The following is a 14,232-nucleotide window of genomic DNA, read 5'->3' on the forward strand; positions in this document are numbered from 1 at the left end:
ACTTTCCCAATAAACATGAACGACACACACACTCCTACTGCCCTAGGTCTGATTGGACCACTTTTCGCGAAATGTTCAATTCAAGAAATTCAAGATCACAGCAATTTCTGAGAATTCCCACAGTAAATTCAGTCATTCACAATCATGAATCCTCAAGGCCTGCAAGCTCCAGGTGGTACAAACCCACACCAAGTATTCACATTCACTCTAACGCTCCCACACACAAAGAGAGAGTACTGACCTGCATCTGTTCTGGGCTGATGTGAAACTTGCTGAGGATGTTGCTGAGGAAGTTCTGGACTTCATACCAGGGGTAGATGCTGTTGGATCCATCTAGAACTATGACTATGTCCATGTACGTGGAGCATCCTACACACACATATGAGAGAATGAGACAAGTGGAAAGAGGGGAGAAATACTGCGAAATACTGCTTGTGTGTGTGTGTGTGTGTGTGTGTGTGTGTGTGTGTGTGTGTGTGTGTGTGTGTGTGTGTGTGTGTGTGTGTGCGTGCGTGCGTGTGAGAGAGAGAGGTTACATACGTTGTGCAGTTGGTTTAATGGTCGCCTTAGGCTCCAGGTCATCATACAATGATGCACAGATCCCAGTGCTGAACATAGACGTACCACATTCCTGAGACCACAAGGGTGCACAAGCCTGCAACACACACACACACACACACACACAAATACAAATACATGAGTTGTACTCCATGTCCCTCCCATTTCAGAGAAGAGAGCTCCCCTACTGAGACGGGTTCCGTTCCACAGTTCTTTATCCTGTCCTCTTACCCGAGGACCAGAACGGCTGTCTGCACCAGCTCTATATGCCATAAAACGGAGCTATAGGGAGCGAGTGTAGAAATAGAAATATGGATATGGCTGTTGTGCTAATTGGGGACCCCCTACTGCACCCCCCTCCCCCCTACTGCACCCCCCCCCCCAGCAAGAGCGCAGAGGAGTTACTGCGGCTACCAGACACACCAATAAAGGCCTCTGGAGAAAGACAAACACACAAACACACACACACACACAGCAGAGAGTGAGAATAAACAGCAGAGACATAGAGCACAGGCTGAGGCTGTGGTAAGCAAGAATGGGTAATGGAAAAGGCTATAATAAAATCCATGAACAAAACAAGAGCAATTGAGAGAGAGAGAGAAGAGAGAGAGAATAGAAGAAAAGCAGGAGACAATTGTTGACAAATGCTGGCAGTCGTCGTGACTACTTTAGCAGAGCTAGAGGCCAGCAGTGAAGTCGTTTAAACTCAATTGGTCTGTAGTTCGGGAGAGCGCTAAACCTCATCAAAACATTAGCATCTCCAGAGTGTAGCATTTATTTGACTTTGAGAGTGATGTGGAGGAGAGGAAGAGAGAGAGGAGGAGAGGAGGAGGGCAAGAAAGAGAGGGGGTGAGGAGGAGGGCAAAAAAGAGAGGGAAAACATACCAAAAGATAAAAGCAGAAGAAAAAGTCAGGCACGCAGAGACAAAAGGAAGAGAGAAACTCAGAAAGAAGGGGAGGAAACGAGACCGAGTCATTTAGGGGTTTCACCCTGTGTCATTATCATCCTCTCAGACATACAGACAGATGGAGAGAGAGAGAGAGAGAGAGAGAGTGAGGGATGAGGACAGAAAAGAAAGACAGGAGAGGGAGGGAAAGGGGTGTTATGGCTTTTTCTAGGCCTGTCATTACAAAGGCACAGAACTACATTCCTGTCCAGTTATAGTGCCAACCACAGGCAAGGTCCCTCCAAAAGTCACACACACACACACACACACACACACACACACACACACGCACACACACACACACACACAGATGCACTCACCCTCTCTCTCTCACTCTCTCTCTCTCTCTCACACACACACACGGCTGCACTCACTCTCTCTCTCACTCTCTCTCTCTCACACACACAAACAAACACAATCATAGGCTTTAACTAACATTAAGGCATTGTGTGCTCCATGCCTCATTACACACACACACACACACACACACAAACATACACACTCAAACACACAAACACAATCATGCTCTTTGACACACATTAAGGCTCACTGTGTGCCTTATGCCTCATTACACATGCACACACACACACACACACACACACACACACACACACACACACACCACACACACACACACACACTTCACCCTGAGAGGTCTAGCTTCCAAGACACATGACACACTCCCCAGTGTGGGTTTTGCTGGCCTGGTCCTTGTTGACCTGTGTGTGACTCCAGTCCCAAAGGGCCAGTTACACACACACACACACACACACACACACACACACACACACACACACACACACACACATTCACACTTTCTCCAATCATGACACATAAATACCTAGACACTGACTGAAGGTAATTGAGATCAAAAAGTAGATCAAAAAGGGGAAAAAATAAAAATACCTGCATGTCTTAAACCGCAACATAACACAAATATTGGTACAAGAACATGTCACAAAAGAGAGAGAAAGAGAGAGAGAATGATAGACTGTTGGCAGTGACCACCTAGTGATTCCAGCAAATGAGTTAAAGCAGAACTCCAGGGTTTAGAGTGAGTTCAGAGATCTGGTGTAGCTAGCATGCTCTATGCTTTAGAGTGAGTTCCTGGTGTAACCAGGCTCACACACACACACACACACACACAACACACACACACACACACACACACACACAGGTCTGATGTGGGGTGATCTATGCTTTAGAGTTCAGAGTGTGGGGTGATCTATGCTTTAGAGATCAGAGTGTGGGGTGATCTATGCTTTAGAGATCTGGTGTGGGGTGATCTATGCTTTAGAGATCAGAGTGTGGGGTGATCTATGCTTTAGAGATCTGGTGTGGGGTGATCTATGCTTTAGAGTGAGTAATTAACTCCCCCTCTCTATCTCTCCCTTCTTTCCCTTGTCCTTGTCTTTCACTATTGAGACAAACACTGGTGTCTTTTGGTAGGATAGGCAATAGTTTGTTTGTTTGTGTGTGTGTGTGTGTGTGTGTGTGTGTGTGTGTGTGTGTGTGTGTGTGTGTGTGTGTGTTTCTGTTTGTGCACGTGTGTGTGTGTTTGGTCAGAGTAAGATGGATGCGGTCAGGTGAGCAATAGCCGGGAGATTCCTCCGTCATGACCATCCCAGTCCACAAAACCCTCAGACACACACACACACACACACACACACGCATGCACACACATGAACACACACACACCCTAGAAACCTGCGAAAAACACACACGTGCTTTATAACAGGCACACAGAGGACATGACAGGCAGCTGCGTTAGCTGGCGCTTTCCCTCAGTGACTCATTGGCTGTAATGTGGCAGTGACTGCATCCTGCTCTGGCTCCCCACTTCCTTACAAACCCCATTAACAAGAACCGCACTTCCAGCCAAAGGCATGAGTCGCAGGTGCAGTCGGAATACTGGAGAGACTGCTTTTACACTATGAATATAGAGTTTACTCACACACACACACACACACACACACACACACACACACACACACACAGAGAGAGGTGTATGTTTTTACCAGGGACTATAACAGGTGAATGTGCTTCAGGTATGGTAAATGGACTGCATTAATACAGTGCTTTTTTTCAACTCCTGCGAGCACCCAAGGCGATTTACATTGTACGGTAACACTTTACAATAAGGGTACACAATTTAGCATTAGTTAAAGCGATGGTTCAGAGTAATTTCACTCTAGGGTCCTTTGCACCATGACCCCGAGCCAAACACCCTCCCAGAACCTGTTTTCCCTTGGTCGAGCCCTGGTCGAGTAGCGCTGTCAGAAACGAATGAGTTTCTGCAGGCGTAATGGAACCAACTTTTATCTCGTAAATTACCCCACTAATAATGCCCTGAATGGTACGAAACTTCTACAGTATGTTCTTTACTCATAAAACGAGGCATTGAAAAGTTTGTAAGTACACCAGGAGTTTATTTAAATAACACTTGCCTGATGGATGCTACTATCTGCTACTATCCACCGCTGCGTCAACGTTACTTCCGTGATTTGGAAAAAAGCCCGTAAAAGTCCTGGCAGGAAGCGATTACATCAAAGTTTTTTGTTATATCCAGTTTTTAATATTTTTTTCCGAAGTGTTTACAACTTAGTGTTAACTAATAATTGTTCATTGTTCTTATGCATGCTTCCTGCCAGGACTTTTACAGGCTTTTCCCAAATCACGGAAGTAATATCGATGCAGTGGTAGATAGTAGCAGATAGTAGCATCAATGCCTGTTATAGTCCCTGGTAAAAACATACACCTCTGTGTGTGTGTGTGTGTGTGTGTGTGTGTGTGTGTGTGTGTCGGGGTCATAGTGCAAAGGACCCTAGAGTGAAATTACTCCGAACCATCGCTTTAAGTATTAGTTAAGCATTAACAAACACTTAATTCATCATTATTAAGTATGTTTTCAACATTACTTAAGGATTAACAAATGTGCTTTTCCTCATTATTTAGTAGGTGTTATCAGCAGGCACACCTGCAGTTGTCTGTAGATGGGTGTGCATACATTCTTGCAGGCGCCCTGGTTATCAGTGTGTTTACCTTTGTTACAAATTATGAATTCCTAATGTGTGCAATGTGTTAATCCTTAATGTTGAAAACATACTTAATAATGATGAATTACGTGTTTGTTAATGCTTAACTTATACTTAACTAATGCTAAATTGTGTACCCTTATTGTAAAGTGTTACCCATTTTACAATACAAATACACTTTACAAGCACTTTATTTTCATGCCTCATGCCTCTTCACCCATTCACATACGCACTGATGGCAGAGGCTGCCATGCAAGGTGCCAACCTGCTCATCGGGAGCACTGGGGTTAAGTGTCTTGCTCAAGGACACTTCAACAGGGTCAGCAGGAGTCCAGTTGCTGGACGACTCCTCTACCTCCTGAGCCACTGCCGCCCAGGTATGTTGAGACAGGTGTATGTGCACTTACCAGGAGGCCATCAGGTGTATTGGGGCTGATGGTCATGCCCAGGTGAGAGTTCTTAAGGTTTCGAGATACATTCGCTAAAGCTGTATCACCTGTACAAAGCAAGAGAGAGAGAGAGGGATGGTAAGGGAGAGAGAGAGAGATAAACGGGAGAGAGAGAGAGAGATGAAGGGGTGGGAGAGATGAAGGGGGGAGAGAGAGAGAGATGAAGGGGGAGAGAGGGAGATGGATAAAGAAAGAGGGAGAGAAGGAAATAGGCGGATGTGGAGGAGTGGTAGAGTGAGACAAATAGAGAGAAAGTGAGAATGAGAGAGTGAGAAGAAGAAAGAGCGGGACGAGATGGAGTGATGGAATTAGACAGAGAAAGGGAGGGAGAGATGCTCCCACCTTAATGCTCACAAATGGAACTATACATTACTGTTTCATGTAATTTTATGATTATGGGTGTGTGAGAGTACTTTCTGTGGAGTTAACATGGAATGCTAACTCAGCAAAGTTCTAATGGTTGATTGTGTCCATAAAGCATGGAGTGTTTAAGTGGTGGGTCATTACCCAGGTTGAGCTTGGTGCAGTTGGAGTTGCGCTCATTCCCCATGCTGCATTTGTATATGTCTCCTTTCTTGTTATTGGGCGCCCCATCCCAAGGTGCCCCCACCAACATCCTGCACACAGCACAACCAGTCAGACTGACCCTGTCTGACCCCTGATTGCTGAGGCTAGGCTTGTCCAGTAGAAACTGTTTTACATCTTTTTTAGCAACACTGAAGGATGGTGACCATGGTTCTAAGACATTCGTGCTAATACAGAGATTGCCTAAATTTTACTACGTTTATACAATTTATTTTCCAAAATAATACAGTACTCTTGTCCTTCAACAACTGAGTCTAAATCATATTTCCAAAATGGTGCAGAATGGTGATTAGCCTCTTGCATGATCATGAGACAATACACAGTCTGAAGCTTTAACTTTAAAAGGTTTTGCCACTCTTAGAGGCAACAGAATTGGCCTTGAGGCCACAACACTGGCTACTTACGATTTCTCCCCATCGGCCTCGTGTTGGAGCACTGAGAAGCCAAACTGCGTGTCCTCCGGTCCAGTGAAGATCCGCGGCCTCGTCACATCAATGTTGAAGCACTGACACAGACCTGGCAAATCAGACAAAACAGACTGATGCACTGAACAGATCTGACCAATCAGAAGACACAGACTGAGGCACTGACAACAGACCTGACCAATCAGAAAAGACACCGACTGAGGCACTGACACAGACCTCACCAATCAGACAAGACACAGGCTGAAGTACTGACACAGATCTGACCAATCAGGCTGAAGAACTGACAAAGAACTGGCCAATAAGAGAGAACACAGACCAAAACACCAAAAGACATAGAATTGGCCAATAAAATGAAACACAGACTGAAGCACTAACGTACAACTAGCCAATAACACAAGCAGAAATTCACAAAATAGCACAGTGTTGATTTTTGAAGCTTTCAAACACTGCAGTGGTTATGCCCCCTGATTGGCAGACATTCCAGTTAGGCCACCCAACTGGATTGCTGCCATGTTGTCCTGACTGATTGGATGTTCATGGCCTTTCTAGACAAACTACTTCTCTCTTGTTTAGAAAACAAGTTCCTTCAAAATATTCCCAACGGCTTGTATTTGACCAATATACTGTAACATAAAAACACGATGTAAATAAAACATTATGAATGTAAAACGTAAAATAAAATTCTATTTTCTAAAATATAATCTATTTTTGTATTTGTCTGACTCCATTTAATACTATCCTTGCAAATAACATTCTGAGTGTGTTAAACTGTGTTATGTCAAATTACTGTAACTCAGTTGCTGATTCCACTGTTTGCATATTGAAGTTGAAGCAAAGAGCAAAGAGGGGCATAAACAAGAGTATTAGGGGAGGGAGAGGAGGGGGAGGAAGGGTGTGGGTTGAAATAACTACTGAGCATAGTAGATCCCTGTTATGACACACAAGCCTACCTTTTACACAAGGCAAGAACGAGGGACTTACAGTTTGGAAGAGAGGGAGAGAAGAGAGAGTGTGAGCATTAGAGAGGGAGAGAAGAGAGAGTGTGAGCATTAGAGAGGGAGAGAAGAGAGTGTGAGCATTAGAGAGGGAGAGAAGAGAGAGTGTGTATGTGAGTGTGAGGGAGGGAGATAGCAAGGAAAAGAGAGGGAGATAGAAAGAGAGGAGTAAGGAAAAAGAAGTAGAGGAAGTGAGGGAAAAAGACAAAAAAGACAGGGGAGAGAGAGAGAGAGAGAGAGAGAGAGAGACTGAACCACAAAGTGAGATCAGAGCCCAAACATACACTTCTCTGCCACTGATCAGTCATGATCATATTCCTTTATGTGTTACTCTAAATACGTCCCTCGTAATGGCTGCAAATCACATTCCTCATTTCCATAGCAAGCTTGGTGTAGAGTGAGTGGAAAGTTGGCGGAAAGCATTTGTGAGCAAAGTGTTTAACTTAGGAATGTATGTACACACACACACACACACACACACACACATACTGTACACATACACACACACACACACACACACACACACACACACACACACACACACACACACACAAGCACACACACACACACACACACACACACACACACACACACACACACACACACACACACACACACACTGCTGCACCACTGGCTTGGGTTTCATCTGATTGTTTTGTCAGAGTGGAGTGGGACAGAGGCTGAGCCTTTCCAAAAACACAAGCTGGGCCCAAACCCAAACAGCCAAACGCAACGAGTTCAGCTCCTAAGAACCAGCACCAAACCCACAGCACCCCCGCCCCCCCCAAGACAAAAACACAAACCCAAGACCCCAGCATCTAAAACCAGACCCCCAAAAACATCACTGACTCAAACTCCCCATATTCAGATCCAGCCCGCTACAGCCCAATGCCTAGAATCAGAACCACATCAGGGTTCAGCCCGCTTTATCAGAACCAAACCAAGGTTCAGTTCTCCTTATCTGAACCAAATCAAAATTCTGTTATCTTCAAGGTTCAGCCCGTTTAAACAGAACCAAAAGAGGGTCCAAACCCCAGAACCTGAACCAGAACCTCTCTTTCTCTCCACCACATCTCATCCCTCCCTGTCTCTCCCCAGGAGTCTCCTCTTTCCTCCCGGTCCCTCTTCGGCTTCCCACACATTTCCTTTTGTAAAGACACACTCTTTTCTACTCCATTCATCCAATCTGTCGTTTTTCTCTTATTTCTTTTGACACGTCCTCAGGGGCAGTTGAAGCCATCACCCCCCCCCACACACACACACACACTGCTGCTTTTGAACACACTTTTGCCACTTCATCTCTCCCTCTCTTTCTCTCTCTCTCTCCCTCCCTCCCTCTCTCCCTCCCTCCCTCTACCTATCTCTTTCCATCTTGTGACTGAGGATTTTGGTTTGGAGATCATACTGATGTGAGAGCATGTTTGAGAACTTGGGATAATGGTTGAACAGAGTTTGAGACTTCTCTCTGCCTTTGTCTGTCTAAAAGAGAACACATTTAACCCATTTAGAGGTTTCTGTCATCTCATCTCAATCCTCTCTCCATCTCTAATCTCAGCATCGTTCCCCATGACACAGAAGAGAGGTTCAGGGCACCACACACTCCAAGAGATACTGAACCATCTGAGTGGGATCATCATCATAGATGGACTGACACCCTGTAAGGATCCCACAGCTCTTTCACAAAGTAGCCTCCATGATGGACACATCCCATCTGGAACCAACAGTACAGATTGCACATGGACATTACAACAAACACACTCTGTGCAGATTGCACAGTACATTATAACAAACACACTTTTGTGCTTACTCCATGGCTTTCACATTTAGCTCTTACTTTAGTGTGCCATCGTGGGCAATGTTTCCCATCTTTTGCAGATATTTCATCAACGGAACTCTTCAGGGTTTGTTTTAAGGTTCAGACGGTATGCATATTCTAAATTAACTTTGGGAAATTGTGAAATAACATAGCAAAACAGTGGAAAACGAACAGACATTTTTAATGCAGACATGTTTGGCATGTTCAAGTTTTTGAGCAACACAGAGTAAGCTTTACAACAGCCTTTGAAAACTGAAGTCTTTTCGATCTTTGAGAATCCATTGTGTAATATTTACAGGGAGAGAAGGGTAAATATGAATGTTTCATATGACGAAGCCTTTTGAGTCTGATACTCTGAGTATGATATGTTGATAAAGAGCATTTGAAAGAGCCTCTCTCTCTCTCTCTCTCTCTCTCTCTCTCTCTCTCTCTCTCTTCTCTCTCTCTTTCTCTCACTCTCTCTGGTTTAAATCTCAGTGGAGTTTATAGCTCAAGCCCACATATATGGCCTCCAGGGTTTTGCCATGGTAACTCTAAACATTTGTACAATTCAGTGGTGACTGTAAAGTCTTTTACTTCATACAGTACATACACACGCACACCAAGACAGAGAGATAGACCCACAAATAGGCACACACACATGCACACGCACACACCACATGCACACGCACACACACACACACACACACACGCACACACACCACACACACACACACACACACACACACACACACACACACACACACACACACACACACACACACACACACCACACACACACACCACACACAAAGACAGACATACATAAACACAGTGAGTTGGACTTGTGTCAGTTTCCCTAGTGGCTTTCAACCACATGCGTGGGTTGTCTCCACACTCCAGCGTATTCTAGCATATCCCAAATGGTCTGCTGCCCCACATGGGACACGTTAGCTGGAGACAAAGGGCCCCCGCGATGAGGAGACACTAACCATGAGTCCCAAAGTACCAAAGAGACTAAATGTATTTCCTCTATAGATCTGCCCTCTGCTATGCGCTGGTGTGTGTGTGTGTGTGTGTGTTTATGTGCATGAGTAAGTGTATATTAAGGCTGAATTATAGCCTGGGCCAGCAGGGCCAATGCCCAGAAGCCTCTATCTCAGAAAAACCCAGGCTATGCCCCCTCTGAAGTTCTTAAGGGCCAACGTCCACTAGTGGATTTAACGCTCAAGAGAGAGAACAATTTTCTAAACTTGCGTTAGTCACTGCTAGTGGGCATTGGTCAGTTGAAAATAATGGAGTTCTAAACTTTGGCCTCACTTGTCGCGCGTCAGATGCCGCCATTGGGCGTTGGCCTTAAGGAGCCAGTTGTGGCCTGAGCAGTGCTGAGGGCCCTAGCATGCCTTTGGCCATGGTACCTCAGGCTTTCTGAAGGTCTCGCAGACTCAGGACCTCCACCTCTTCACTATTTAACATAACGCAACTTTTTTCAGAAAAGGAAAAAAGGATATACAATTTACACATGCATCATGTGGCTCATTATAAATCCTGTTTTGAAATGATATATCTCACCATACAGGCTTGGCTTCGTCTCTGTAAATAATGAGCTGCTACAGTTTTCACACGAAAAGCTGCAAGGGATCATTATTGCAGAGAGAAAACTATAATATAGCAGAGCATAGTATCCATTAGACCTGTTGTTTACCATAATGGAAAAATGTTTTTTCCGGAGAATCACTTCCTACTTGATGTATCTAAGTACTCCCTCTCTTCTTCCCTCCCTCTCTCTCTCCCCCTCTTTCTCTCCCTCCCTATCTCTCCTCCTTCCCTCTCCCTCCCCACCTCTCTTCTTTTCGCTCTCTCTCACTCACTGGCTCACACAGGCATCGCTCTTCTCTTCCTGTCTCTCTATCCCTCCCTTCCTGTAAGGAACCTGCTGAGTGCCTACTGTATGTTCCCCCACTCACTGAATCCACATCCAGATAAATTCCAACATTTCAAACGAAAACATCACACACACACACACACACACACACACACACACACACACACACACACACACGCACACACAGAGAGAGAGAGACATATAGACACACACACTCACACACACACACACACACACACACAGACACATACTGTAGACACACACACATACACGCACACACACACACACACACACACACACACTCACATACACACACACACACATACACATACACACGCACATGCGCTTGTGAATTTCAGCTCTTTTGAGTGCTCCTATTTCTATTAGTTTACTCTAGGGATCTGGGTGGAATGAGAGAGAGAGAGAGAGAGAGAGAAAGAGAGAGGCAAAGGGTTATAGAAAAAGAGAGAGAAGAGAAAGATGTAGAGAGAGGATGTGAAAGTAAGAGAGGAAGTGAGTGAGACAAAGAGAGAGAATGAGTGAAAGAGACCGAGGGAGTGAGTCAAAAACAGAGAGAGAAAGAGATGAGTGTGAGGTCTGTGTTCTCCATCTGACTGCAACACAACAGTGCAGGAGTGCATGAGCCCAGGGAGGCCAGCTCATCAGAGGGCACCTGCTGAAACCATCAGCATAAACAACTACACCTACAGACTGACCAATCTCTCTCACACACACACACACACACACACACATACACACACACACACACACACACACACACACACACACACACACACACACACACACACACACACACACACACACACAGAGAGAGAGAGAGAGAGAGAGAGAGACAGAGAGAGAGAGAGAGAGAGAGAGAGAGAGAGATGCACTATACTGACCTATACTGACTGTAGACATACACACTCACACACTTTAAAACTATATGTACAACTAGACAAAAAACACACACGCATGTAGGTGGACGTGAGCATATGCATGACCAAAGCTACCTACTGACCACACATACTCAAACACATGACCTACATGTCCTACACCCTCACAAGATAAACATATACACCTCCGTGTAAGTGTAAGCACACACACATTCATACTGACAACCAAATGTATACTGCCTAAACTTACAAACGCACCAGACAAAGACACATACACACACACACACACACACACACACACACACACACACACACACACACACACACATGCACACACAAACACACACACACACACACACACACACACACACACACACACACACACACACACACACACACTGAGACTCACCCACCCCTGCAGACACCCATGTAGATATAGCCTACACACCCATCATAAATATACATAGTCAGTGTGCAGTGACCACACAGTCCCCCTCATGGTCTACTGTACTCTCCCCTAACTGTAGTTAGACTCTGTGATATTAAATCCCAACATGGATTGTTAAAACATCAACACCCACAGCTGCTGCTCATATACTGTGATGTAGTAAGCTAAAGTAACATACAAGTCATAAAATAAAATGAAATGAAATAAAATAAAACACACACACACACACACACACACACACACACACATACACACACAAACACACACACACATTGGCACAGAGCCAGTCTGCATGCATGGCCCATATAGGAGTTAATGCTTAGAGGTAGACGAATGACAGGGCAAGCGTGATGCCTGTGACCCTAATGGCTTTTCAGGATTTGCCAAAAGCGTGAAGGGGGTTCGCAAACAATGTTAGCCACAGTGGAGCCTGAATAAGGTTTTCATGTTACAGAGCAAGAATACAGATTTTATTAAGAGGTTTTAGACTGAATTTTCAATTAGTTTTTGTCTGCCCCTTATTTAAAACAATTTGACAGTCTGTTGCTATATCTGAATTACCGAACGCCAACAATCCGGTGCTGAGCGCATGCGGAACGAACCAAATTATAGCCTGTGCCTGTGAAAAGGAAACAGTCTTCGGCGGAAATTCCGAATTTTCCACGCCAAAATCAAAAGGTGAAAAGCTGCGTAGGTATTTTCCATTATTTTAAAGTTTCGGATGATTAGACAACTCCAAGGGCTTTGGGACATTTTGAGTGGGTTACTGTTTTGGAGAATAGTTGATTGACGTCAAGGTTCCACCTGAGGACACGTAACACAGAGATCTAATGACCCGGATTTGAATAGCAATGATTCTTCTTGCATTCAACAGTAAAATCATAACCCCATCATGAAAATGACCCGTGCTTGCTTCACATTCATCTTACACCGTCCAGTATGAAATTTCCTCTATAACTGATCCTGCTGTATCCTTAGCTCCTGTTACATTGTGATCTACAACATGAGATTCCTCATGAATGGACCCATTCATATGTGACCAGTTAGATGAATTATTTTATAATGTTATGCTCGTCTTCTTTGGTTTCCACTTTTGTTACTCCTAACCACTACAACGTTAGGCCTCTAAATATAAATAAAAACCAAGGGAGAGGGAGGTAAGCTATTCTTACCTTTAAGAAGCACAATATACTCAAGTAGTAGCAAGTATTTGCGTAACTCCATTTGTCAGGTATGTGATGTTATCAGTTCTTGTGGGTTGCTTGCTTTTTTTGTTTCCAGTCGGAGTCCCTGGAGTTTGTTTAAAATCCGTACATATGTTCAAGTTCGTGCGCACACGCGCTCCTTTCGATTTTGCGTATTCCCTGTACCTGCGTAACAGTTCCGTTCCTGTGCATAACGCGCGGAAAGCCCAGTGCAAACAACAGTGCTTCACATTGCCGATAAGGAAATGAGATTCTTGCTGAATATCGTCAAGAGCTCACAGCATCACAACTTTACTTCAATTCGTTTTTTCCCTGAAACAGAAATCTACATCACCCAGTTTACAGAATGCAGGTGTCCATTAATTCCAGAGGTGGTTGAATGTTGAGTTCCTCGGTGCTCTGTGGCCATCAACAAAAAGAGTAGAGTAACAGCTTTACTCAAAAGACCTGAATATCTTCAGGCGAAAGGAGAACGTCCGTTGAGAATATATCAGCCTTGTCAGCGCGTTATCCCCGTTTCTCAGCAAACGGACATATTCATGGCGCGCGGGATTCCATAAGTTATCTCAGTACACTAGGCCACCGTGCCACTTGGACTCCGACGTTTTTGAGGTGAAATAGAATCGTTGGAGTTTCCGTATTTCGTTTCAATTTACTGACGATTGTTTATAGCTTTCTGCGCGTTTTTCCATATTCACGCCGGTTTCCTTTGAGCGGCTGGAGCTCTCTCCAAAATACACACAGCCAAATGAAAGAGCGCTTTTATCCCCGTGCGGAGTAGGACAGTCCTGTGCAGTATACGCACACTGGCCCCTCTCTGCGCCTGGTTCGCATTTTAAAAACCCCAAACCACACTCCTCTCTCTCTCTCTCTCTCTCTCTCTCTCTCTCTTTCTCCAAACAGTCCTCATCACCTCATATTTTGCCATCTTCATGTTTACATTTATAACTATGCCTGGTGATGTTTGTTAGGCATCATTTAAAAGATGTAGGGCTACACATAAGTGAAT

The 14,232-nt window shown here is 44.6% G+C and overlaps 1 protein-coding gene and 1 long non-coding RNA gene across 2 annotated transcripts in view; one reads left to right on the plus strand and one right to left on the minus strand.

The window, feature by feature from the left end:
• itga10 (integrin, alpha 10) overlaps window positions 1-14,008 on the minus strand; it is a 42,082-nt gene extending 28,074 nt beyond the window's left edge. Inside the window, exons 1-6 of the mRNA XM_042105997.1 lie at window positions 13,191-14,008; window positions 5,979-6,090; window positions 5,497-5,606; window positions 4,948-5,036; window positions 541-655; window positions 242-369 (exon numbers count right to left, since the gene is read on the minus strand). Of these exons, the coding sequence (XP_041961931.1) occupies window positions 242-369; window positions 541-655; window positions 4,948-5,036; window positions 5,497-5,606; window positions 5,979-6,090; window positions 13,191-13,242 (606 nt within the window). The 5' untranslated portion in view covers window positions 13,243-14,008. The remainder of the gene's footprint in view (window positions 1-241; window positions 370-540; window positions 656-4,947; window positions 5,037-5,496; window positions 5,607-5,978; window positions 6,091-13,190) is intronic.
• On the plus strand, window positions 3,636-4,448 carry LOC121720151. The gene is made up of 3 exons (XR_006034465.1): window positions 3,636-3,666; window positions 3,806-3,807; window positions 4,364-4,448. It is a non-coding gene; the product is annotated as an uncharacterized LOC121720151 (long non-coding RNA).
• Window positions 14,009-14,232: the final 224 nt, after the last annotated feature.

Source organism: Alosa sapidissima, chromosome 10, assembly GCF_018492685.1.
Source record: "Alosa sapidissima isolate fAloSap1 chromosome 10, fAloSap1.pri, whole genome shotgun sequence".
Classification (NCBI taxonomy): Eukaryota; Metazoa; Chordata; class Actinopteri; order Clupeiformes; family Clupeidae; genus Alosa; species Alosa sapidissima.